Source organism: Cimex lectularius, unplaced genomic scaffold (genome assembly GCF_000648675.2).
Source record: "Cimex lectularius strain Harlan isolate CLEC.00 unplaced genomic scaffold, Clec_2.1 scaffold114, whole genome shotgun sequence".
Taxonomy (NCBI): domain Eukaryota; kingdom Metazoa; phylum Arthropoda; class Insecta; order Hemiptera; family Cimicidae; genus Cimex; species Cimex lectularius.
Genome location: NW_019392782.1, coordinates 1,521,575 through 1,549,514, shown reverse-complemented (window position 1 = coordinate 1,549,514; position 27,940 = coordinate 1,521,575). Strand labels below are relative to the sequence as shown.

Below are 27,940 nucleotides of genomic sequence, written 5' to 3'. Positions count from 1 at the left end.
GTTCTAATTGATTTATTTCTACCCCCCCCCAAATTTAGCGTTCTTTCAAATGGTGTAATTGGATTTGTTGTAGTCCCAACATTTTGGAAGTTGTAATCGTTTTTATGTGGTAAGGTAGTGAAAAGTTGAAAAAACCTAAATTGACGAATATCTTCAAAATAGAGAACTTTCCGAAAATTTTCTCCTGAGCACTTTTTGCTCCAAACGAAGAGTAGAATCGATTCCCTGAGTTTCGTCAGAAGGAACTGGGACACCCTGTATATCAATATATGTATCGATTTTTGGGCTGCCCGCTCGTCCTCTTCAGCTGTTTTGACGTTAATAGTGTCCTGTTTCACGGAGCACTAAATTTTAATTTTCACATTACGTAAGGATAACATGAATATCATTGGCGAGCTATGACGGGTTCTTAAGTTTAAGCATTAACCATTTGTTCTTAAAGTTTTTTGTGTAGACCATAGCTTTTCGAAGCTATTTGGTAAAATGTGACAAGAGAGATTATGTTGAAAGAATAACGAACAGCCTGAACCAAGATATCCTCCGCTGTCGAATCGTACAATCAAGAAACTCAGAGGTCTGACGTGTGGAGGGACGCCAAACTATGACTAGGAAAGACGGAAATAAGACAAATTTCGTCATTGGCATCTTAATATTATTCAGACTGGCCGTGGTATCGAAAACAAGGATTATTTATAATGCCGTGATACGCCCTATAAAAAAGCAATTTATCCTAAAGCGGAGCAACCTGTTTCTAAAAATAGGTAAGCCGTGGTCGCCGTGTGTATTTTTAGACTGGAAAACGTGGAGCGTGGAGTAAGAGATGGAAAGCGCGAAGGAGAAAGGAAGATCGCGGGAGGTGGAGCGGCCGTACTAGCAGTCAGAGTGGCAGTCTCGACCGTCCCTCGGCCAAGTGAACATGATATTCACAACCTTGTACACATGAAAGTCGCAGGTAACGCTCATTTCATTTATACACTAACAATATTTTTAGACAAACTTGTTTTCTCACATCCCTCCCTTAATATCCGATTGTAAGAGCTTGGATCGAAAAAAATCATTCGCAGTGATATATTTTCCTATGAAAAAATTTATTGTTCAATTTTATTTACGATTAACATGCAACAAAAATATTTAAATAAAATCAAGGATATATTCTTAAAACAGATTTTTCTAGACCCAACGTGTCCTCTGTCTTAATTAAAATAAAACAGAATGCATTCTTATTCCAACTTTAATATTTTTCTCTACGCTAAAAATAAAGGTAACAATTTTTGCAACTGTTCAACATTTTTTCGTGTGAACCATCAAATAAAAATACTAAAATACAATGTCTAAATTATTATGTTTGAATTATACCCGACATTTTCATTTGTGCTTTAAAAACAAAAGTGCCAAGCATTTAGGCTATTTTTTAACAGACCCATTCTTTCTTTTTTAATTTTAAGGGCTAGAAACAAAGTAAAACAGAAACTACATTCTTAGTCAGAAAACTCAATTAAATATAACAATTCTTGCAGCTTTTCATATTAAGTTAAACACATTTTCATTTGTGTTGTAAACAGAAAGATGTTACGCATTTAGTTTATTTTTTTTAAAGATCGTTATTTAATTCCTGACTATAAAAGCTTGTAACAGTGTAAAACAGAAAATTAATTCTTTTTATACTAAAAATTGAAAATAACAATTTTTAACAGCTTTTCAACGTTTCTTGGTGAAAATCACTAAACCAACATATATATTAAAATGAAATGTCTAAAATATTATATTTGAAATGCACCTGCTTTCTGAATTTTTCTTTACATTTTAGTACATTAACCATAAGATATTTTTATTTGCGTTTTGAAAATAAAGATTCCAACTACATATTTAGCTGATTGTGTCACAGATCCATGCTTTTGCAAATTTTCCTCTCATTTTGAGCTGCGGTTTTTTCCCCTATGCGGTGAAAAAATTTCACTCCACTTTTCCTTTACAACATTATTTGCATATAAATGTGTACGAATGTAAAAATACAAAAATAATAAAATGAAATCTGGTAATTTAAGTGAAAAAAATTAACAATCTACCACGAGAATACGAAAAATCAATTAGGGTGACCCCTAGTAGGGACACCCATCCCTGCCCAACTAGTCATGAGGCCACTGCCGTTTTAATCTCCTGGGGAGGATTATTGGGAATAGTAAGGGATGTTGAGGTTAGGAATTAGGGGTTGGGGTGTACTGAAAGGGATTTGTGGAATTTTGTGTACCGGGATTTTATTATCTTTCACAAAAGAAACGTTATGGATGGATTGTGTAATTGGATACATAGAAACGAGTAGTAGTTTACTATTTTTCGGAGGATTTTGGATTGGGAAATCTGAATATGATCACCCATGTGGATTCCTTTTGTCGACGTACACCCCACGGTAGCGGACGTTGTTTACATGAAGGGAAATATGATGTAGGTATAGTGATGCTATTATTGCACGAGTAAAAGTTATGCGTTGGCTTTTTCAGGATTTATTTTTATTCGCCACATTTTCAGCCAAGGTGGATAAGGTAGGGAGCGATATGAAAGGACGGACCTTATTAGAAGACAGGATAACAGTATCATCTGTGAAAGTGTAGTTGTGTATGTCGGGATGATCAGCGGTGTACGTGAAAACAGGATTCTACCCGTGGGACTCCGCCCAGAATATTAGTCAGAGACGGATGTTTCCCTGGCTGACTTGAAAGAAGCGGTCAGTCAGGTAGGAACGGAAGATAAGGATGTAGGTGAAGGGACGAATACTCTTAAGCTTCCACAGCAAACCTGGATGGCTAGGCTTGAGTCACACCAAGAAAGCACCCGAGTTTCAGCTCAAGGGAGGAAGAAATTAAAACTACAACACGGTGGCATTGCTGGATTATGGAGTGGTTTTTGCTGAAGCCAAACTGGTGAGATAGGCTAATGTTGTATTCTTCTACTGTGTGAAAGATTCTATTCACGAGGAACTTCTCATGCATTTTTCCCAGGATAGGTGGATCGGGTAGATGACGAAGTTTATAGGACATTGGGATGATATTTATAATGGAAAACTTCCTAGTAATGGAAAACGAGTAATTCTTAGGGCAACATGATAAATATTCGTTAATTGATTTTTGGGACGATCTAAGGATTTGAGCTGTTAAAAGGTTCCTCCATTTTAAAGTAACAAAACACCTTTTAAAAATACGAGATTTCTTATGAAACTAACAAATGAAAACATCGTAACTAATCCTTTTTAGGGTGTAAACAATAATAACTACATAAAAATTTCTTCAAAATACAAATGGTAATGGAATTATAGAAAAAGCGAAAAAATTATTTTACAAGCCAATATATCTTTTTTCTTCCATTCTTTTTTGGTCTTCTTCTGTTTAACTTTATATTTGTTAGTTTTTGTTGTTGTTGTTGTAGGAGGATATGTGGTTGGGAAGTTTGTGAACTTTAGAAAATAAATTACTATGAAGTTCTTCCTTACATGAGAGAATAAAGTGAGTATGTAGGATGGCATTGAATTAGGTTCAATATTGGTTAGTCAAAGTATTCTCCATCGCTAGCTACTACTTTTCTCATTTTATCTGACAGCATTTGCATTGCATTTCGTCGGCACAAAAGTTAAGATATGTCGTACAAAATGAGACGTACTGAAAAGACCTAATGATGATGCTTTAACATGAAGGTACTTAGGTTAGAACCTGATGCGATTTAAAATAACGCCCTATCTTATAAACCCTTTGAAACTAACTTGTACTCCCCTCAATATCTTCCGATCTCATTATATTTTTATTAATTATTGCCATTAAAGTATGCGAACATACACAAAACTTTATTATATCGTAACTTTATTTTATTTTCAATTTTACCAGATAGAATATTTAAACAAATACAATTGAAAAGTAATATTGCAATGAATTTTTTCCAATGTTTTCGCATAGAATATCTTACGAAAGCTTTATCCTTAAATCAACCTCAGACAGGTTCTCAACTGAATTTGCATATAGGATCGTTAAGAGAGGAGAAAACCCTGTTCCCCTATGGGTAAAATCAGAATCTCTTATCTTCAAAGGATCGGAACAACTACCTTTACACTCTTCTTTTTCCGCTCGAGTCCCCGGGGCGTGCAGGTCGGATCGATGTGGGATGAAAGGAAGATTAGGCCGGACGGAACAGGTTCATCACCGGTGACGGCAGTCAAACTTGAATATCCTCATTATAAGTCCACACAGGCATAATAAAATACCAACTTATTAAGAAAAAACCAAGTTGAATGTTGACCTTCTTTTTATTATTCAATTTATATTACAGTTTAATAAATCGCTCATTTCTCTTCTTTCTATCCACACTATCTTATGTCCTAAACTTGACAAAAAGTTACAAATTAACCAATCTAATCTATATTTTAGCGGAATTGGATTCGAAGTTCATGACCTTTTGATGTGACTATTAAATTCCGAAGAACAATAGATCATAGAGGTATCCTCTGACTTTCCAATCAAGTCTCCTTAACATCACCAGTGACAAGAATCAACACAGACAAGCATGAAATTACTCTATAACGAAGCCAAAAAAAAAAAAAAAAACTTAAACGATGGCAGACGTATTAAAGCACAACTGCGGATAAACCTGACGCTTAAAAAAATGTACAGAGATATTAATTATTAACTATAACCGTACAAACCACTATGAAATTTTCAATATACAAATTGTCCAAGGGTACACATTTATTAACATTTTTTATAATGAACCCGCCTTTACAGTAATGTAAGACTTTTTTCCTTATAATAAATGACTCTTCCTGGAGGAATATCGCACACTGGAAGAGTGTACGTGATCAGACTTCTAGGTAACGAATGTAATTTATTACCGTGAAAGGAAGATGTTGTTTAACCCCGCCCTGACGAATATCGAGTAATCTGGATGCCTGGAGAGGAAAAGTTATTTATTAGCAAGAGTGGATGGTTCAATCCCAATCCGAGGAATATCGACGGGGCCTGAATGTGACCAGACTTCCATTATGTTGTGAATGTGATTATGCATATATGTACGGTATGTTAAAAAAAATATGCTTGAAAGACCAGGACAAGAAGTACAAACATGCAGAGGGCCGGCGATGGCCTCTGCTGTTTGTCGTCCCTTATACTTCCCACATTATATAAATGGCTATTAATGTTTTTCAAGTATTTTTACATTTGTTTCATTGTTTTACGACTATGATTTTTCGATCTTTCTGGAAAGAATCGTTTTGAGATATTTAAGTGAGAAAGATTACTCCCACAACTGACACGGAAACATCCGAAAATCTGTCTCCTATGTTAATTGGACTTTTTTGCCTGTGCCAATTGTTGCACTCACGTAAATTTGAAAACATTTTAAAACTCAAAATAAAATATACTCATTAGTTATATTAGCGTTAGTCATTTTACTGTCACTTAGGAGATCATCGCGAATGGTAACATTTGGTGGATAGAGACATCGACGACAGTTCGGAGGATTTTGGATTGTAGGGACTGGATGCGTTGTTGGTCGGAATGTTTTGTTGACCCCCAAAGTTTGGTGCAGTGCCCATATGGGTCTCAAAATAGTTATATAATTGAGTCTTTTCTTTTGTAGAGTCAGTTTAGATCGTTTGTCCAGCTATCATTTAAGAAGTCTGAATCGTGTGTTTAGTTCTTTTCTTTTGTCTTGTGTATAGGTTCCATGTAAGACATTTGCCAATTATGCCAACCCAAAATAGCGAACTACATTAGCTGGTGAGAGGGGGATACTATTGAAGTAGATGGGAGCGGTGGTTATTCTCCGAAAGGTGAATGTGACAAGTTCACATTTTTATGTTTATTGTCAACTCCTGAACCACTTCGCAAAGAGATGTGACATGAGTATGCAGGTCTATGGTTGTGTGGCAGGATCTTTACGAGAACCAAGGATGGCGGTGTCATCCGCAAAGGTGGTGAAGATAGTTTCAGGAAGGCTCAGTTCTGCAGTGTACACTGTGCAGATGATGGGTCCTAAGGTACTTCCTTGTGGTACTTCTGATCTGCGTGATAGTCGGCTGATAAAGAGAGGCCACTGACTTTAAAGTATCTGCCGGATTGGCATTTTAGGATCAGGTAGTTGGTAAAAGGGAGGAATCTCTTAGACTCTTAAGCTTAATAGGAGCCCCGAGGGCCCTGCCGATCGCAGGCTCAATAGCGGTAGCGATGATGTCTACAACGCTATGGCACTTCTGTATAGCGTAATAGTACGCCAGAACCAAACCGTTGGTCTGGGATAAAGGTTACAGGAATGTAGGACGAGGAGAATGTTAGCAGGTGTTTTTCTTGGATTTTGCCCATTATATGTAACAGATTAATTGTACGATACGATGATGGAAGGTTACTTTAACGGAGAGAAAAGTTCCATAGGGATAATTTTATTTAAAAATTAATAATTAAATCAGAATATTTATTTGTAAATGACAATGTAAACAGTTTTTCATAGGGCTACCGGAGCGGCAAAAATAATGCAAATTGCCAATGTGAGCCTTGTCTAATTTAGATACCCGCTCACCCGGAATGTTTACGTTCTTCGTCAAACTTGTTTACTAATGGAGCTCGCTATTTCATTCTGTCGTCTCCGCGTATTCCAATTTCATAATTTACCTTCCGGTTTTCAAATGGGTTAAGGTCCAAACATCCCATGAGTCCCGGTTCAATTAATTCCCTCCTACAAGATCCATTCCGAACGGCGATTTATGCAAATTTCAAATTGGAAAGATTGTAAAATAAAATTAGCGACCGTCTCGAAGGAGCCGTAAAACGTGCCAATTACAGTTTAAATGTCCGTCGGCAACCTTTCCCTAGGCTGATTTGTTTTTGGAAAGTTTTCCCTTTTATACAAGAAAAACACTAATAAAGTGTACAAATGTGCGGTGTTTAGAGCCCGTTAATTAATGATTGTTTGGAGATTGTTAATTGCGGTCTGGTGTGACGTAGATTTAGAAAAACATTTTCTTTATCGTGCCAACGTTTCGATCTTTATTGAGATCATCTTCAGGGCCTGCGATTTACAAACATTGTTTAAATTATACACACTTTTTTCCAAAATTAAAGATTACACACAAAGTCTGATGTAATTTACAAAATCAATTGTTTAAACTATCCGGCAACTTACATCCCAATATCTGGATAAGAGGGTAAAGCAACATATCTATGATTGCAAAAAACCCAAACAAAATCCTACAGCACTGGCTACCCACATTTTGAACACCAACACAATTTCGACTTCAACAATCCAAAAATATTACACACAGAACAAAACAAACATAACTTTTTAGAAATGGTTTACATCAACAGAGATAAACACAGCATCGATTACAGAATGGACACATGTAATCTCAGTCGCGGGTACGCTAATATCAATAATCAAATTCAAATCACAAAACATATAATGCAATATACAAAGCAATCATTACATATCACACATCCAACATTTCTACACAGTCTAATTATTCTACAATTTGTCTTTCCTTTCCATAATTATCCCCGTCTATATAGAAGGATAATCAGGCTGAACCATTAACCATTTTCTCCATTCTCGGCTCCTTTCACCTCAAAGAAGCCGACCCTCATATACAAATAAATTTCTATCCATACTTCCTTCCCCTCCCCTTCAAAATGCAACGTATATAAACTTAAAACATTAATATCTTACTGGCACTCTCAACACGACACGCAATAATGATACGTCTTCACAGAAAACAAACACTTTGAGTGAGCACAAATACTTTGATTGAGTCCAAAATTTCTATCATTGTATAAATTCATTTTTTCACATCCTACATGTATACATCTGTATAATTTATACAATGTTTATACCCCTGAACATGATCTCAATAAAGATCGAAACGTTGGTACAATAAATAAAATAATTTTCTAAACCTACGTCACACCAGACCGCATCTCACGATCTCCAAATAATCAATAAAGTGTAACTCGAAATTGGCATATATTTATTTCCATTTAACTATTATTTTCTTGACAATCAAAGACTCAAATTGTCATTAACCAGAAAATTGTTTTAAACGAGATCTTAAAGAAAGAGACTTTCAAGTTCGGGTCGCTGGCCTTAAAATAAATTATTTGCTTTCTCATCTATGAGTCACAGTCCTAAGAGTGGAATATAATCTATGGCCTCTTGTGATCAGAAAGTCCAAGCAATCTGACAAGGCATAAGAGAAACTCGAAACGTAAACAAATTAATTGTTCAAAACACCTTAAAATCAGTCATTAAAGATGAACGATAAATAATAAAAATACATATTAAGCAAACTTTGGACTGCCAGTTTGTATGTATGTATGAATTTTATAGCATATAATTGTTGATTTACATTATTTGTTATAGTGTAGTCATTTGGTTCCAGGGCATCATTGCTCCTTTTTCACCTAGTATGCATTAATTAGAAAAAAAACCTTTTATCGTAAACATAAAATAGTTTAGGGGAAAATATAGGTATATAAAACCTAGGTATTTACAAAACAATAAAGGTAATAAACACCACAATAACAGATATATACATAAATTCACTTAATACACAAGGCAATAAGAATATTGAAGTACAAGCTGTTCACAACAAATCAACTATCACACAAGGACTTAACAATTGGCAGATACACATTTCCGTTTAACACATGTACATTATTTTTCAAACAGTACATGCTTAAGTCTTATATTTACCAATAGTACTCTTATACTTATATTTACCAGTAGTTCAAGTCTTGTGTATTAGAAAAAAATCGATTTTTATGTGCACAAATGGCTGTTTGTGAATGAATTGTTAAAATTTACAATTGCTTTATAGACGTGGTTAATTAACGCTTAATTAAGCGAGGTATGTTTAGGGTTACATGCATGTAGGCTATCGTAGTCCAACGTCGAAACCCTCCAATAATTTTTAGAGTAGCATTTTGAACATGGACAAAATTGGATTCGGACATTTTTCCCCAAACGGGAGCGCGTAAGTTATTGATGGACGTATGTATAGTTCATAAATAAGTTTTTATTTTTACTGTCCTTACATGAAAGACCAGGTATAGGCTCCTTAAGATGGTGCATGCTTTTCAGAATTTATTTTCAAAGTGGTAATTAAAATTAAGTTTGGAATTCAGATATATTCCATGGTATTTAACATTCTTAGCCCATGAAACTGGAGAATTATTTATTTTGACTTGTTTGACAATATGTGATCTGAAACGATTAAACAGTTTTGCCCGTTTTGCTACAATTAAGTCTGATTCTCCATTTTTCAAAATATTTAAAACACCAATCTACAGTTATAGATAATTCTTTGCGCATTGAAACAACCCTACAGGAGGCTCTTATAAAGGATTTTTCATTACCAAAGAGAACAGTTCGACATGTAGTTTTTAGGTTGCAAAGGTAATTTATAAAGATGTTAAATAATGCTAGTTCAAGAACAGCGTCCAAGAAATTACGTCACAATAGTCAATAAAGCCTATAATCCACGCGTATGATATGATTGGAAGAGTAATTAAACAGCTAATTTTGAGATATTACACGAAATTAAGCCAAGTTGCTTTCCAAATTCTTTTACTTGAGGGACAAACAAAATAAACTATATGTCTTAAAAGTTTTGTCGTAGGGTTCTTGGAAACTGTCTCAAACTGTCCAAGGAAGTTTCCAAGAGGACGTAAAAATTATTAAGGGGGTGGTCCGTAAGGATTCTATGGACTATTCAAATGATTTTTTGTTTGTAAATTAACTAAATAGAAAATAGTAAATAATTAACAAACTTAGCCTTACAAAAGCGTGTACAATTTAAAAAGAGCTTTTTAATGATAAACTGAAACTAAGACTGGATATCACGCCTATAAAGCATATCAACATAGATAAGAAACAACTCACTATAACCTTTTACCGCTAAAAATTCAAATTTTGTAAAATTGATGTTTGTTGTGGTGGCATGATATGAAATATATAAAAGAACATAAAAAAATAAAAATAAATAAACAGCTGATATAAAAATGTACATCTTACTTTGTAACAGAGTTTTCTCTCTTTATTGTGCATATATTTCATGTATTATACATCGGTCGATTATTTTTTTACCTAGGATTATAAAATAATAAGCAGGATCGAATTAAATAAAATTTGACATATAAAATGTTACAAAAACCAAAAGTCGCTCTGAATAAAAAAGATTATTATTATTTTTTTTTTTTTGAAAAATATAATTCGGATTCGTTTTATGCTCCCATTAAAGTTTTTGAATTTCATAGACAACAAATAACAGATATTTATGAAAATTTTTCTCTCCCGCCGATGTTCAGTGTTCTATTTAAAAAAATTCCTATCACCTCTGGATTTTAACCAAATTCAACGTTAGTACGATCTCTGGAGAGCTTGCTGCTTTCGCTTGCAGGATTTGTCGACACTTTTTGAGTTCGTATTACAGTAAATGAGAAAAATAATGTTGAAATAAAAAAAAGTCTCAAACGTTTTATTTTATATCTCCAAATCCAATTATTTACGGAGACCAAAATTATGACATTACGTATAGATTATTAGGTTATAAAATTCTATAAATTTACATGCAGATCAGTGAATGGTTCCTAAAGTTAACATCATTTTTGTAATTTTTGTGAAACGTCAATGAAATTTAGAAGGCGAAAAACTTGGGATATAAATATTTCTTGATTTACCTCAAAATTTGGATTCAGTTTTTTTGTGTAGAATATTAACATAAATGTTTAATTTTTTTGAAAAGAATCAATCTGCGTACTTGAACGACAATAAATAATTTTTTTTTTGATCGCGCGACATACCAAAGTACGTTAAAATATATATTTTTTAATCAATAAACAAATTTTTGCATCCATAAAAATCCCTGAATACGAATATTTGACAAAATAGAAAATTATTTTATTCTCTTAAATTTCTTGCCTTTCAAATGGCTCCGATTTTTTTTGTCGATAATCCCAAAAATAGAGATAACATTGAAACGACTCAACCATACATAAAAACTTTACAGGATTTTAGAACTTTATGACCTACTCGCAATGGCATAAACCTCTTCTCTGTAAATAAATCATAACCGAAGACATAAAATACAACGTTTAGGGAGTTTTCCTTATGAAGTTTTCCTTATTATTATTATTTTTCTTTTGAACAGTAACATAAAATCTAAACATTTTTGACATGTCTGGTGTTTATTGACTGTTAATTAATAGGTTTTAGAAAAACATTTTCTTTATCGTGCCAACGTTTCGATCTTTGTTAAGATCATCTTCACGGCACTCTCAACACGAAATACAATAATTACACATCTGATGATCGAGATGATCTCAATAAATATCGGAACGTTGACACAACAAAAAAAATGTTTTTTAAAGCTACGTCACACCAGACCGCATCTCACTATCTCCAAATAATCGTTTTTGACGTAGTTTGAAAAGAGAAAAATTCACCTTAATAAAAGCTTTAATAAAGTTCAATTTGGATAAAACCATGAGGTGTTATGAATTTTGAAATGGAACACTACGCATATCGCCGGAAAAAAAATTCTTCCTGGTGAATCTGACCAAACAATGTCAATTTTAATTTTAATTGCAATAAAAATTCGTATTTATAAGTTTTAAACGCTTTAAGGCTTAAAATTAATCCGCTTTTTTCAAGAACAATGTTTTTGGTTTACTTTACTGTAAGTCTTTCGTTTCTGAAACTTTTTATTGTCTACATTTGTTATCATTTAATACGATCGCGCTTGTTATTTTCTTATCCTAGATAAAAATTTTAATCTAAAACCTTTCAAATACAACAAAGGTAGAAAATCGTATTTTAAAAACGACTACAAATTACTTAAATTTACTTTTTTTCGGCTCCTTGGGCCCATTGGCATGAAAGCTCGGACACGTATATAATATTTATTCGACCTACTATCAACAAATAAAGTTACATCGGAATCTGTCATCCCACGTCCGTAGCTTCTCCTTGTTAGTTTTTTTATACAGTAAGAAAAAACATAATATATTACTGTTGAATATTGTTGCCAACAATTTAATTTGTCAGATGAAAACGGAATGGTTTACGCGTTAATCCACCCATGTCTGGTAATTCTCAATAATTTATTTATGTAAATAATATTAATAAATCGAAGAATTGTGTGCGCTAAGTTCTTGAACGAAAAAAGAAAAGTGAGGGAAGAATACATTTAGAAATCGGTGGTTGTAAAATCAAATTGATGAAACTGGCATCTGTTAACGCTTTGTCATTTTTATGTTAAAAAGTATAATAAAACGAGTAATTCGTAAGAAAAAAATCATCAAGCCTAAAAAAAGACCAAAAGATATATTTGTAGGCTTACTGGGAGGTAAAAAAGGTAGGTTACCTGCAAAAGGTAAAAGACGAAGTTCAATATAAACCGTATAAAAATTGGCGTTCTTTCTTTTGAAAAAGCTAAACACTACGTCAAAATAATAAAATAACAATTGTTTCTGTTATTTCCCAAATTATATCGGATACCTTTTAAGTAACATTTAGTCGTTCCCTACATAATTTTTAACATTCAAAATGAACCAGATCCCATAAAAAAGAGAAAGCTGTGATCGTAAAAATCATATTTTAAAAAATATTACCAATATTTAAATTATTTTTCCTTTTAAGCTCCGGCATAAATAAAGGAAGACACAAATCTAGAAAGTTCTTTTTCACGTACAAAGATATATTGACCTGTTTGACAAATTAACTTATAGCAATGAAGGGGCAGGAAGAAAATGAAGCCCCGCTAAAGCATCAGTGTTTTCTGAACAATTTTTTTTATTTAACAATTGTTGGTAGGGATCAATAAACGATTTAGCACGAACCTGTCAAATATAAAAAAAGGAAATTCAATTGTTACTGCCAGGATTTTGACATATTTTAAGGTTATCATCAAGGATACTGTAAAGAGCCGGTGACGGCTTCAGGAACAGTGTAACAATGAAGGCCAAGACGGTTATCGTCAAGGCAAAACTATCTTAAAGATGTCTACAAATTGATATAATTAAGTTTTAATAGACGATTTGAAATTTCTTCGAAGAACGAATCATCACACCATTGTCAAGGACCACCATTGTGAATTATACCGTCATAAAGATAATTCCTGAGTAAAAAAGTGGTCGATACATCTCAACTTGAAACAGGGCGCTAGACCACGAAGATGAGAGTGGGGAAGAGGAGCCATTGCTGGAAATCTCAGTGGTTAGGAATGTTGGGTTAGATTTAGGGCTGTGTTAGGAGGTCATGTGGCCACTGTCTTTTTTGGCGGCCTGTCGGATTTAACGATGGGATGTTGAAGAGAGAGCTTGGGCTAGTAGATTTGTGAGGGAAGAGTGCATGGAGTGGAAGTTGTGGAATCGTGTTTGGATCTTGTACGACACGTATGTAATGTGTAGGTCTTTGTGGAGGTTTGGTTAGTGGCACAGAAAAAGTTGAGAATGCGACGGAGGACCTTTGATCGAAAGGATTTGATTCTTTGGGTGTTGGACGGCTTGGACGAACTCCACATCTCGACACCATAATCTCAAATCGGTCTAATTGTTGTCTTGTATATTGCTAATTGTGTTTATTGTGGATTTGGGTCGAAGTAGCGTCTCAGTTGTCCGTGTTCAGTTCTCGACATTTTATTTATATGTGCGTTCCATGTAAGTCTGCTTTCCAAGTAGAACCAAGGTAGCGGATTTGGTTGGATATCGGAGATAAAACTGTAAATCACTTGGAGATAAAACTGTTATGCATGTATATACCGATGGAAGTAAGAAGGACGAGAACGGAACGAACAAAAAAGTCTACTCTGAAACGTTTTGCTCGAATAATCAGCCTGAGGAGCTCGCGATCACAAGGTCATTATGTTGGACTAACACAGTGCAAATCGATGGGACCCAAAAAGAGGTATTATTTATAGGGATAGAATGGTAGTATCTCTATGTCTCGAATGCCCATGGACCCTTGCCAGGGTTAAGGACGCAAGGCATCCGGGGACCAGTGGACTGCAACTTTCAGTCCCAATCAAAAAACACCTTTTTGAGGAAACAGTTAAATACTGGAATCTTACATGGAGTCCAACAAAAGGGGAAGAAACTAGATTTTTTTCCCAGCAGCTGATGTTAGTATCGGACCTTTACGATGATCACGCCGCAATTAACCGAAACACTCACCGGACATGAACCTAACAAGAAATGCACCGATTTGGACTCTTGGTATCGCCGGATTACATATGCTTAGTTCCGTTCAGTATATGGATCTCTCTTGATCTACTGCCCAGTACTGGAGACAGCAAGAGCAAGGATAATTCAGCAGCTCATCCTGACTGGCACGGTCTGGCCGTGCCACCGACTTCACATTGTTAAAAAAGAAAACTTAACATTTTTTTAAATTTACTACAAAATTAAGTTTGCGTAATCTCAAAATTAATAAAATAAATAAAATTATATATAACAGACAGTGGTGTACCAATCACTTTCAAACGATCTGGAAGATTTAATGGAAAGGATCAAAGAATGTTGTAGAATCATAACACCAGATACTTCACGTGAGGTGCGAAATGAATTCCATAATAGAATTGTGCTTTGTATGGAGATCGGTGGGACCATTTTGAAAATGTAATTTACTAGGATTAACTTAACAATGTTACTAGGAGGTAATTAAATTAGTTTTAAGTTATTAATTTAAAGTTACTGGGAAGTAAATGAATTACGATTGAGATAAATAAAATGTCAATTTTTTCTCAAACCTTAATAACTACTTTCTACAAAACTTAATAACTACAAACCTACAAGAAAATGGCCCGAAGTAAAATAGTAAGTAAAATAGTAGTAAGTAAAATAGTAAAATAAAAAAGTCATAGAATTTAATTCCGTTCTGCAAACGATATCTTTACATTTGGAAAAAAGTTATTGAGCCCTGGGGACGTACCGTACGTAGAAAAAATGTTTGTCTTCAGACTCAGATTCTACGAACAAAAGTTATTTAAAGACCAGCCCTATTTTTTAAATTATTTACAACAAAAGAAATAAAAGGGGGTAGTTTATAAATAATCACCCGGTATACATTAATTTCAATATTTATTACTTTTGTTACTTTATTATTGTTTTACTATTTGTGCAACATGTAGAGAAATAAAATTAAATAAACACAATACAATACTAAACTGTTGATATAAAAAATTCAATAGAAAGGTAACAAGAGATGTGCAGACTCTTCAAACATTGGAAAATGTCTTGCCCAATTGGAGTTTCAAGACAATAGAAAGATTATACGATCTTTCGTACATAAAACATGAACATACTTTACATAAAACATGTATAAGTTTTATGCTTTTTTAAATATTTCAAAATGTCTTAAATCGTTAAGTACTTTGACTAATGATTTCCAAAGGCTGATTTCAATAAATGAATAGTTAAAATAACTGTCTAATCAAGAATTGTTTAAGCTATCAGTGTTATTTTGGCTCCGAGTTCAAATGAACTTTAATAAGACGTTACACATTAGGACAAGTGGCTTACTTTTTGCTGTTGACTATTGACTTTAAAAGAGTCTATAATTAGACCGGAATTTCTTGTCGAATCAATTTGCGTCTGTGTCTTTAAGTCGATACGGATACAAAATTTGATACGCAAAAACGAACAGGTGAAAGTCTAAATTTGCTTGACTTCTGAAAATTGTTGTTCAAAAGCCAATGAAAATAAAAGAAGTTTCTTTATTTTTAGGGATGGTAGAATGTCAACAATAGGTTTTGTTATCGAATTTCTAACATAACAATGGTAATATTTTAAAATTTTATTTACTATTATTACATTAAAATTCTATTTTTAAATTGAACTGTTAAAACATACGACCGACGATAAACCTTTCATATATGTTTCTTTTGTGCGTTTTATTAACCCATAGTAAGAAGTTTTTTAAAATCCCTAGTTTAATAAACAGAAAAAGCTTTAAACGCGCCAACCCTTCCAAGAGAGTCTTCACCTCCAGTTTCTTGTTTGTTTTTCGAATCCTTGAGTAAGCAGTTTCGATCTGGGTCACACTCAATGCTTTGAGTTGTGCCACGAATTCGTCGGTTTCAGAGTTGGCATTCGGCCTTTTCCCAGGCCCCTGTTTATCTGATTTTCACCTACTCATTCAAAATATCTCTTGACTGTCAGGACCGCAATCGTCATATCATAACCGCGACGTGTGGACGAGATTAAATTCTCCAACTGTTCAAACAATATCGACGAGACTACAGAGTGCATGCAGAAATCGAAATAATAAAAAAAAATGTATATTTATAATCGAATTAATATCGAGAATCGTTATCCAATTGATAATCACACGCAGGTTTAAAGAAAGGAGGGGGGCCTCTAACAACCCATTTATGGGCTGTATACTTAGATTTCTGATGAAGCTGACTATTTTTTAAGACTTCTTATTTGAAAAAGATACTGTCTAAAAATCCATTGGTATGATGGCTCGGAATGTTATTTGGCCGGATTTCAATGTTTTTCAGACTTGGTGAGTATGCACGTGTAAATTCGATATATCTTGATGAACTGTTTCAACTCAAGGGACAGGTATATTTTTAAAATTTCCATTTACGTTAAAACACTAAAATTAATAAAAAGCGCTCGTAATAATAAACTGACTTGTTTTATATTACTTTCACAATCTTCCACAAAACAAAATAATATACAATGTAATATTTCATATATGGCAACTACAATACATTTCAATATTATAATTTGCTGAGCTCTTATTATTATGTCGAGAACACGTCTTTTGTCTTCAGGATTCCATTTTCAGGTAGGTTGAAACTACACGGATATTATTTGCCATGGATAAAAAACACCATAGTGATCATGGAGGTGGCTGGGTCTTTTTTTAGCCTGTCATAAACTGAAGGGAAGAAAGAGTTCACCTGTTTGAGTATTCAAATAGATTTCTTCTAACAGAACACTGGGTGTAAGTTTGTCTTTGTGCTTCTATGGACTTGTAATTGGTAACAGTATCTTTATTTTAGGCAGTCAAAAATTGTAGAGTAGAAATATTTTAAGTGCTTTCTAGTTTGACTAGAAAAGTTCAGATGTATTCCTACAGATCTCTTTCTCTCTCTCTGTCCAAAATTCTTCTTTTTAACCGGTCAAAAATTAAAAGGAAGAGATGAATGAGACAATTTCACTATTAGACCTACCGAAAGTTAAAAATCAGAAATAGAATCAAAGTTTTTCTTCGTTTTTGGGTTTGAGACAGTTTGAAAGAGGTTTCTGGCATATGTGGCTATTCTTTAAAAATTATTGGAAGTTTTAGCCTGTTAATAACCGAAAAGTAGAAGAATTTCAAGTGTCGTTCAGTTTGTCTATTAGGCCTACTGAAATTAAAAATCGAAGGAAAAATAGAATTAATTGTATTAAAACCGACATTCTCTCTCTCTCACTCTCTCTCTCTCTCTCTCTCTCTCTCTCTCTCTCTCTCTCTCTCTCTCATTGCTTTTTTTTTTAAATCACGGATTGTTGCATATCATGCAAACCTATGTATTTGTAAGAAGATGTGGACCCAAAATATTCCGTATTAAAATTGTTTCAAAATAATAAAGTTACATTTTTGTTTGTTTCATGTATAATGACGAAACTTTATGTATTTTCAATCACAGTTAGCTCGCAGTAAAGTGTTAACTTTCCAAAACAACAATGCTTATGTAAACGCGTTGTTTGAGCAGACAACACGTAATATGTCTAAGTAAAAGAGTTATAAAAAGCTTTTCTTTTAATAGCACTTTTCCCTTACGACGTAAGTACACTCTTTTGATGAATGAAATTCTTTGGATTTGTTTTCTTCTTATCATAAACCAGACAAAATAAAACCGTCCAATGATATTTTTCCATTTTCGCCGGACAAGGCAGATTATAATATAAAATCTAGGGCGAGTAGGTGATAAAACTGCAGTATAAAAACTACCTAAATCTATTAATATATCAGAAGTTTCCACCTGTTTTTCAAACGGTCACGATCAATTCCGTCGCGTTTCTTTAAACTTTGGACGCTCTCGAGGCCAGTCAAAAGCGTAGTTTACTATTAACTTGTTGCTTTTTTTTTTAAATTTACAACTGTAGAATTAACTACAACAAGCAAATAGAGAATACTAGTCCTGAGCAGAGAAGTCACTCAGTAGTGATACTCCAATGTAGATAAACCTAGGGTAAACACTCGAGTTAAGATCACGAGGCCATCGGCGTTTCAGTCGCCGGTGTGAGTATCCGGAAGTGTGATGAGGAAATTTGTGTTACTAAGGGATTGGGTTGACCCATTGAGATGATGAGTGAGGAGTGGAATTAATCCTTTTTGATCATTGTTTTCAACGGATTTCAATGATGGCACGATTGTCGATTGTTCTCAGTCAAAACTGATTTCGAAATAAATTCCACCCATTGTGTTTCTTTTGTTTCCAAGGAACTATGAATCAAAAGATAAATGTAGAGGCGTGTGATTATTAGTCTGACATTAATTCTAATGCCACTTTATTTCATATTGAAAATAGCCCGAATAAAGCCAAATGACGATTTTCTCTACTTTTTCATGATTTAAATATGTAATTTATATAATCAATGAGAATAGCTAATAAAATACAGGTCCACCTTCTATCTTGCGACATAATATTTACCCCCTTCGCCAGGTCTACTTAGTTGGGAGGAAAACAAATCTGCAAGCACACGCAAAAGATGTTGGTTCATAAAGTTATCCCAGAAATTGAAGTTTCGATTTCAGCCAAGTTTAATCAACGATTTTTTTTGGGGGGGAAGCATGATAACTAAGATTGATGATTCGTTTAAACCTTTAATCAAACATAACGGATGTGTTTACTACGCAAGTGAGAGAGATTCTTGAGAAATGTATGTTTACAGAAATCAATATTCCAATGGTACCTCTGCCAATCAATATCATTTTTAGAATATTTTTTGAACGGAAACTGGGGTACTTATTGGGTCTGCACTCGATGATCACTTAAACTCGTTTCACCTTTGAACCATCTTTAGTGAAGAAGAGATCTCATTGATTTATTGGGTCCGTCAGTTGTTTGCGGCACATAAAGCTCTTCTCGGACAATGAGACAGACACCAGGCTGAGATTTTCACCTGTATATTTTTGGGTTGTTTATTTAATCCGTCTACACTTGACGATTACTTAAATGCGTTTCAGATTTGCGTGTCTCTCGAAGACTTAAGTGCTTTCTCTCCACCTTACATCAGTTCCATTGCGCCAGCTACATTCTCCTTTTTAGTACGCGTTAACACCCAATTTCAATCCATATTTTACCTCAATTTGATTAAGGATGTATTCAGGGTCTTATTGGTGGGCTTGAAGCTAAGCTTAATCGTGAGGTGAATTGTTTTGTACGTTTTATCTTCAGTTCTTCAGGGAGGTCCAGGTAAAAGATCTGTACACCGACTTGAAGTGTACTTTTATACCTTTACTTGCAAGTAATACTTCCTTGAAATCTTTCTATATCAGATATCATTTCGCCTTCTGACCTCTGACCCCCTAAACACAACTGATTAAAGGCGTTCCTTCCTCATACGTTTCTTCAACTCCAAATATCAAGGGGTAAATGTTTTTGTTAAATCTTGTTGGATATGAAAAGATACTGCCAACTCTGATCTTAATTCTCTCGCGACGGTCACTCTTCAGAAGGTTACGAAGCTTGAATGTGTTAATCATCCAACAGTCGGTCATCTGCCCTGAGCCGGCGATCTCTCCCTTCCTCCAGAAAAAGCTTTGCTCCATGCAAAATTGCAACAGGGAGAAACTCTTCTTCCGTCAGAAACTTAATGATTATGGAGTCTCGTTCATCTTTTTCACAACTAGTCTAGTCGCGTTCAACTATAATAATCCCCTTCTAACATCTATTTGAATGACCCCTCATATAACATTTGTTGTCTAACAAGGTAAATTTACTTTTACAAGGAGCTTTTCACTCTTTAAAATGTATTATTATTGACTATTAACTTTATCGATGGTCTCTCATTCATGCAAAAGTATATTGTTATACTGTACGTAAAAGAGAGTAATTATGCTAAAGATTGCATTTTATATGTTTCGGGGATTGTAGCGGTTTTGTATTTTCTCGTTGAAATGTATTCCTCTCGCAGTCAATACTGGCTCGTGATTGAAAAGTGAGTTTGTCTTTTTTTAACCCTTTGGAGATACAAGAAAAACATTTTGCTTGCAGTGTTAAAATGACTTTTGATGTCGAACATCTGGATCTAAATCGCAACGCAAATAACCAAAATCTGTATATTTATTTATAAAACTCAGTGATCACAGCTTTTTATAGTAGGACATCAACGGGAAATTCTATCTTTTTTAGGTTTTATTGTTTCAATGGGTATTTATGTTAAGATAATCCAGTCAGAAAAAGGTTTTTTAACTAAAATATAAAAAAATCAATATTTCGAGAACAAAATAAACGTTTTACCTTTTAAAACAGGCACATGGCCTTGCTCAAGTGTTATAAAAATAGAAGATTATCTATAAAGAACATCTCCTCAGACGGAGAGAATGCCAAGCTATTAATCTCATCAAATCCTCGTGACTGACATCATTAACAAACTTTGGTGTCGTTGTCATCCAAAAGTGTCAACACATCGTGGACGACAATTGAATCAATAGTTCTAACAAAATATGATGATATGAGATTAACTTATCCAGGGAAAACGTTACATCCAAACCCTGATATGGCTGCCAGGACACGAAGGGATTGGAGATATCGGACAGACTGACAAACTAGAAAAAACAAGAGCATTCTTGACACCATTTGGCCCACCAGTGTCCTAGATTCATAAAACTCTGTACACGACAAATATTTAAAAAAGGATTAAAAGGTGCACAGACTGTCAGATTTCCAAGCACCACTTAAGCTCCTCCATCTTCCATTCATAGCTGGCCTGGGAGTGACTAACATATTCCATACGAGGGAGGCTATAGAAGACAACGGACTTACAAATTAGCAAAAACAAGAGCAGCCCTGACCCATTTGGACCAGTACCGCACATTGGCACAACTGAAAAATGCTAAAAGCGGAACCGAAAAACAGAGATAAAAATGTAACGGTTATGATTTCATCAGGCGCAAAATAATCAAAGAAATTCCTGAACGTCTCGATCAGCAAAACAAAAATTTACCTGTCTACCAGTAGGCAAGAAATCAAGGGAGTTAAGTCACCACAATGAGCACACTGAGCCAGAAACCTGCCGAGTCTGACATGAAATAGCAAGTATCGGAACTTGTCCTTTGTCACTGGGAAACATTAGTCTCTTCGGAAAGGCGATATTATCGCCTAAAGAAATTGGTTAAAAGGAAGCACGGAAAGCGCTAAGCATATTGAACATTTTGAGGGTTGAAAATAAACTAGGGTCAATTCCATACTAGATCGCTCTAAACATATCCGACCCATGATTATATTCTTGATTGGGTCCTGAGCCGCATTTTTGGCCACCTCCAGACCTGTGTTTCGGGAAACCAGACAACCACAACCGTTTTGTCGATAGGCTCAAGTTCATAGTTATGCTACAGCAAGAACGAGAGGTCCACGAAGTATCTCTAACGGACAGAAGTAACCACGTTTGGGGAACACAGGCGAGCAAGGAAAAGCTCCCAACGGCTACAATTACTCCAAGTGCAAAGGTCAACTTAAGAAAGATCTATTTGCGTTAATTGTTTCGTGAGAATGCATTTCAAAGCGTGAATGTGCGAGTAGTTCACGGGCGGAATAACCATCCCATCGTCCCTTAATTAGACTATTTAGTGTATGTCTGAGTTAATGTGAGTGAAAGTAGAAAAAAATGTGTTTAAGACTGAGTGAAAGAGCTTAGGATAAAAGTGCATGCGGTTGAAGGATGAAAGACGTTTTTCTCGATGGTCCCTGAAGCCTAGTTTCAAAATACTAGAGTGAGAGACAGCTTTGACAATACAATGTTAAAGAATCTTTATCATTTAATTTACTAAAATATTAACGCATCTGTTTCAGAATATTTTAAAAGGAGATGACCTCCAATGCAATACGAGGTATACGAAGAAAAAAATCTTCGTTATCGGAGGTTAAAGTCGCAGTGCTCGGTGCTCCAGGAGTTGGAAAGAGCGGTATGAACATTTTAAATTAAATCAATGTTGGATGCAATAAATCTTTTGAGTATTTTTTGAAAGATCGAGTCCAAAGCGATAATTACATGGTAGACATATATAGACACAGAAGCTGGCTAATACGCTACGTGGGCTGACTTATTTATTCATAATGCATTTTTTTTTAAATTAACGCCTGCTAGACTAGGTAATAGGTGCTGAGATTGAATAAAGAAATAGGATTAATCTTGTTTGAAACAAACGAACGAAAGGAGGATGTAAGACTTGCGAAAAATCTCTAAATTAAAGGTAGAAGTTTTAAAAAGAGTGACAGTCTTTCCCTGGCTTTTTTTTGCAAGGGGTCACATCTTTTTTTTTTTAATCTATAGACGTGGAATCCTACGTAAGTCACGCTGCCAAAGGATTCAAGCTGGTAGCAAATCATTTTACTACCAAATGAATAGGAGAGCACTGCCAGAAACAGTTAATGGTACGTGTCAAATCCCCGGCCTCTAGATCTGTATTATTAATGCTATTAAATAGTACATTACTTCAGGAAGTCACTTACCAAGCTCAAATAAATCACTCAGTGTCTAAGCAGCGAGATTGTGTCTGCTTAGGAACGAGGGGCTACAAAACATAGAGGAAATGTGCTGCGAGTAGAATTCAGACTTCGGCATTGCTTCATATATCAACATCTTTCAATCAATTAGAGAGGAAAAGCAGGCAAGGGAAAGTATCTACCACCATCTTATATGACTCACGATGCTGCAGTGGATGTGAAGCACTCAGTTCACTGGCTCATATTCGTGGATATTTACCATACAGAACTAATCTGGTGACTCGATCTTACCTCCGACTCGTTATAAAGAACGTTATGGCTCCTGGTAAGTTTCACTTTCGCGCCAGCATTTCACGGGTGGTTGCGGGGTGCTAGCTGTGTGTGATTACCTGAACAGCCATAATAACGTAGCTAGAGATTTAGGCTTTACTACCAAACTAAATAAGGCCAAGAGAACTGCATATATCATCAAAACTGCTGTACAAAATGACGGCAATATAACCTCTTTGTACTCGGAGAAAAAGGAAGAACAAGGAGCTAACTATCAAGCTCAAGGACCTATTTTTCTAGTTAAAAAAATATTTTTGTGAGAAATGTCGGACACTGAGGGAATGCAGGTAGATTGACATCACTTTTCCATTTTTGGAATTTTGGTTTTTACCCTTTTGTGGCGGCTTATCCCTTCGTTTACTAATCTTTTTCAAACCTATCTTCCGCCTTCAATCCTAGTTTTGCTGGTTGCCAGTCCAGTCAAGACTCTAGTGTTTGCGTATTACCGTTCTTCTTTCTAAGCGTGGTTTTTCCGTTTTGTTTCTGAACTTTTTTTTGTGTTCTGGGTGAAATGCCGAGGAGAAATATCTATGACAAAAGGAAGTTGCTTGCAACGTCAAGGAGCTGCCAACCAGAAGTTTAAAATTTATAAGGTTTTCGTTAGAATTTTTTTACACGTTTATGGCAATGATTTGTACAATTCACTCAACTTCGAGAGATATTTCAACCACTAAGTCCTGCCCCCCTGGTTTTTCATATTTGTGACCCATCCTCAAGAGAATCATCCGTTTTAAGAGGTTCAGTATACTCTAGAAATTTTCACTTGTTAAAAATACACAATTATGGACATGAAGTGTCTTATTGATGCTATTGAACACCCAACAGAAGAAGAGTAGAGTTTTTCAAAAATCGACTGTCCTGCTTCTCTTAGCCCAATGGATTTATTAAAGAATTCAAGCATGCAGTTTTGTTAGACCCTGCCAGAATTGTTAGGAAGTTTGTATGTATCTCTTAAAGTGGTGAGAGTATTTGCTTTGTTCCTTACTCTCCTTGCGAACATTTTTCAACTACGTTCAAGAATTTTCTTTTTTATTAAGGTCGACAACCCACAATGACGTTTAGCAAATAAGAACAAGTTTATAATTGATAATTTGCCGGGTGGAAACTAAACACAGGCGAATTATTATGTTGGTTTAAGTAAAGTACATATCTGGTGAACAATTAGGGACCGAGAGTGGAGTGCGTGCTAACTACGTAATATAACTTGTTTGGGTAACCGAACCCTCTGGAGCCTAAGTCAATTAAAACTCGCACCCGGTTGAATATTAAACAGAGAAAATTACAATTTTGACTTTTTTTTTACCGTTTTACAGTTTAAACGTTTCGGACATTAGGCCGAATAAGGACAAAATTAACGGGTAGGACGATACGCAAAAGAAGATTCTAAGATTTTGAAATAATTAACATTCCGAGTTTACATATTAATGAGTCAAAACATGTTTTAACGGCCAATATTTTATAATTTATGATAATTCTTCTCAATTACCTCTCACGGGGGGTTCCGTAGCTGCAAGATCAATTTTCAATAATAATATTTCAATAACTGACAATATCTTAACATTATCAGTGCACTCTAGTCTATCTTTCAACTAAATATTCCCTTAAAACCTACAGTTTAGGCTAAAAGCAACAGACTATGTTTACTCTATTTTTTTAAACAGTTTAATGTCAATTTTATAGGTTTGAGCTACCGATTTAAACTAAAGACAAAAATAGATATACAACCGTTTCCCTTACAAACAGTTCGTGGTGTGAATGGTCAATCAACTTGTTTAATAAATTGTGATTAAAGTATAATATTAAATTATAGCGTGACTGTCCACAGGTTAAGAAAACAGAAAATTCATTGGATCAGTTTTTTTTCTATTATATTCTATTTCTATTCTGTTCTAGGCTAAATGCTGACTATTGTTCGGCCTAATGCCATAATGATAGACATAATTTTTTTTCAATTTCAGCTCTTACAGTCCGATTCTTAACGAAGAGATATATTGGCGAATATGACCATCAAGCAGGTTCGTTTGTTTAAAATTGTCATTTATCCGTGGGTAATACAGTCGCCTTTCTTTTTTCCAGATATGAAATATAAACACGAAGTTATGGTGGATGGGGAACCGGTACTTTTTGAAATCCTTGACACATGCCCGAAGGTATAAAAAGAACAATTTTGCCATTTAGTATTAAGCTTAACTAATAGGAATTTAATAATCTAATTGTTGTTAATTTAATTATGAAAGTTGATATTTATCTAAGAGATCGTTTTGTGTAACTAAAAAATGTGTGGTTTGATTAAATTAATTTTGTTTTCAGAATGAAGATGATCTACCTTCAAATGAAACTTTAAGTTGGGCTGACGGTTGCCTGTTAGTATATGCCATAACAGACAGAGTGTCCTTTAATTATATTAGAAGGGTTAAAAAATCATTATGTGATGTACCTGTAGCACTAGTTGGCAATAAGGGTGACATGGTGCACCTTAGACAAGTAAGCTGTGATGAAGGTAAAATTTTAATTGACCTCTAAAACTTTCTTATTTCCAAAAAAAGGAATTAAAATGGATTTTATGAAAATAGGTGAAATACTAGCCAAGGATTACGAATGTTGGTTCGGCGAAATAGCGGCAGCCGAGCAGGTCACACAGGTCGCCGAGGTCTTTCACGAACTGTGCCGAGAGATTTTAAGTATACGGAGGAAGAACAAGCAGTCCTTACTGGATCGCATGCTAGGTGGAAAATCGACTGCCAAAGCGTATGCAAGAGGGAAAAGTGACTCTGCATTGCCAAAAGAGTAATATCGAATAAAATTGTAATCAAAAAGCATTTAAATTAAATTGAAATCTGAACCAAGGTCAATTTATTAGTTTTTATAATAAAACACCAAACACTGAAAATAATTATGTGTTTGACAGTGTAAAACAGTTCAGAAAATGTTTGTTAAATATTTGTACATACTGTAAATATTTATTATATGCAAAATAATATTTTATGAGGTGCATGATAATCGGGAATGTAACTTTATTTACTTTTCTTCTATATTACATTCAAATAAATTATGATAAATTAATAAAAGTGGTATTTTTCCATTTTTCTTATCCAATAAATTATTAATTTTCTTGCTTTTTGAGAATTATATGGAACTATCAACAATTCATCGGGTGTAAATATAATTTATGGAAAATTCGACTTAAACTTTCCATGCAATTACTCACGCTCCGTTTGGCTATATTGTGTTTAGGTGTGCCTACTAAGATATATTGGTTTTATAGGCTTTGTTACTTTTATAAGTTCATAGGGTTCATAGGGACTTGACTTTAGAAAAATCTCACAGGCTCAGCACTGAAGATGACAAATGCAGAAACGAACCTGACAGCGAACCCAGCGAGGAAAGGCAAACCAAGATTGATCGGTAAGGACTAACGATCAAACTGTTGATTCATCAGCTCACAGACTACAGGAGGAAATCTTGGTTATTTGGGACAGGCCCAAATAAACTTTAAAAACTTGTGTCAGTTTTAAAAACATCCTGACGTTTTTGTTAAAACGAGTTAATCATATTTCTTCAGTTGTTTTTAAACATTCCCAATCAATAAGATGATGGAATATAACTTTCCTCCCCTCATAAAAACATGCTCCTATTTTCTATCCAGACAGTTTTCTTTTGATCATCCTTTTCCCTCATTGTTGCCGGTGTTCCTCAAGGCTCTATCTTTGGGCCCATCCTGTTCCTTGTAGAAAACAACAAAACATCCCGCTCGTGACACTAACTTTTTCATTTCAACCAATACCTTACATAAAAAGATTAACTAAATGAAAGAAGTTATTTGGTCAATCAGGCCACGAAATATAATGGACTTAACAAAAAAATATCTTTACACAAACTCAAAGAAAGCAAAAACGATTATTCTTAGGATTTTTCGAGGAATATGGTAAATCAATCCTACCAAAAAAGTGTTCCAGATTTTACGAGAAGGGGAAGATTTTTTTTTTACTTACTGGCCGTACGCTTTTACTTATTAGAAAGATTCCATGTAGTATGAATCATACTTTTGGGGGAAAAGCGCGATTTTGGAAACAGGGCTGTTTTATTGTTTATAGAGGATGAAAAGGATTAGACCAAAGCCTAGCAAAACCTAAGAATTGCGTCCTCTCTGAAAAGATCCGGAGGAAGGACCCCGGTCTTTGCAGAGTCTATATAAAGAGCTTGTTATAAACGCCCCTGATACAATCCTGATACTTTGGTAATAAATCCTACCTAGCGGTTTTAAAGTTGATATTCGCGCTGTAGAGTAACCTGCTCTGCTCCGTATCTAAACTTTGCTCGTAAGTACATGCTGAATATTCTTAAAAGAATGCTTCTATTCTCTCCTCAATTATAACTGGCGAGGAATCTCATTAGACCTAGTATTTTCCTTTCTGAATTAATTAATTGGGGTATTTGAGGTTTCTATCGAAAGCCTTTGTCGAAAAAAACGCCTAAATATTTGACTTTATTTCAACGCCAGAAAGGAAAAGCGGAAGTGTTACATGACGTTTTCTCAGTCTACAAAAATGTGCAAATACCATTTTGGACGAAGAAAATTTGAAACCCACATCGTCTGCTTTTCGTGACAATGTGTCAATGGCGTTTTGTAAAGTCCTTCCCACGTTTTGAAAAAATTTTTCCAGACAAATAAAAGCAAAGATCATCGACATACAAAGGCCTGACTATACAATCATCTATATGATCATAGAATCATTTTGTAACTCACTGGCCAGCTTCAGGTTGTTAATCAGCTTCAATAGCTTTGCAGTTTTTCTTCTGTCTGTACTCCTATCCGGTGCATGTGCTTTCTTAAGTGGCGATGTCCTGTCAGGATTTCCCATAGGATAACTTCCCTGTGGGATTAGACGAGTACTACCATCGGCTCTGGCGTCTAGGGCT

The 27,940-nt window shown here is 34.7% G+C and overlaps 1 protein-coding gene across 3 annotated transcripts; it reads left to right on the top strand.

Annotated features, from left to right (window-relative positions):
* The first annotated feature begins 329 nt into the window (after positions 1 to 329).
* LOC106665514 (ras-related and estrogen-regulated growth inhibitor) lies at positions 330 to 26,063 on the top strand. 3 transcript variants are annotated; one of them, XM_014391983.2, is made up of 6 exons: positions 330 to 952; positions 22,037 to 22,149; positions 24,979 to 25,035; positions 25,097 to 25,170; positions 25,331 to 25,520; positions 25,606 to 26,063. In XM_014391983.2, the coding sequence occupies exons 2-6, from the start codon at positions 22,053 to 22,055 to the stop codon at positions 25,809 to 25,811; spliced, it is 624 nt and encodes a 207-aa protein (XP_014247469.1). In that variant the 5' UTR covers positions 330 to 952; positions 22,037 to 22,052; the 3' UTR covers positions 25,812 to 26,063. The 3 variants fall into 3 exon arrangements, with proteins under 3 accessions (XP_014247469.1, XP_014247460.1, XP_014247478.1); XM_014391974.2 differs by having other exon boundaries at positions 356 to 952; positions 25,594 to 26,051; XM_014391992.2 differs by lacking the exon at positions 22,037 to 22,149 and having other exon boundaries at positions 362 to 952; positions 25,594 to 26,050.
* The last annotated feature ends 1,877 nt before the right edge of the window (positions 26,064 to 27,940 follow it).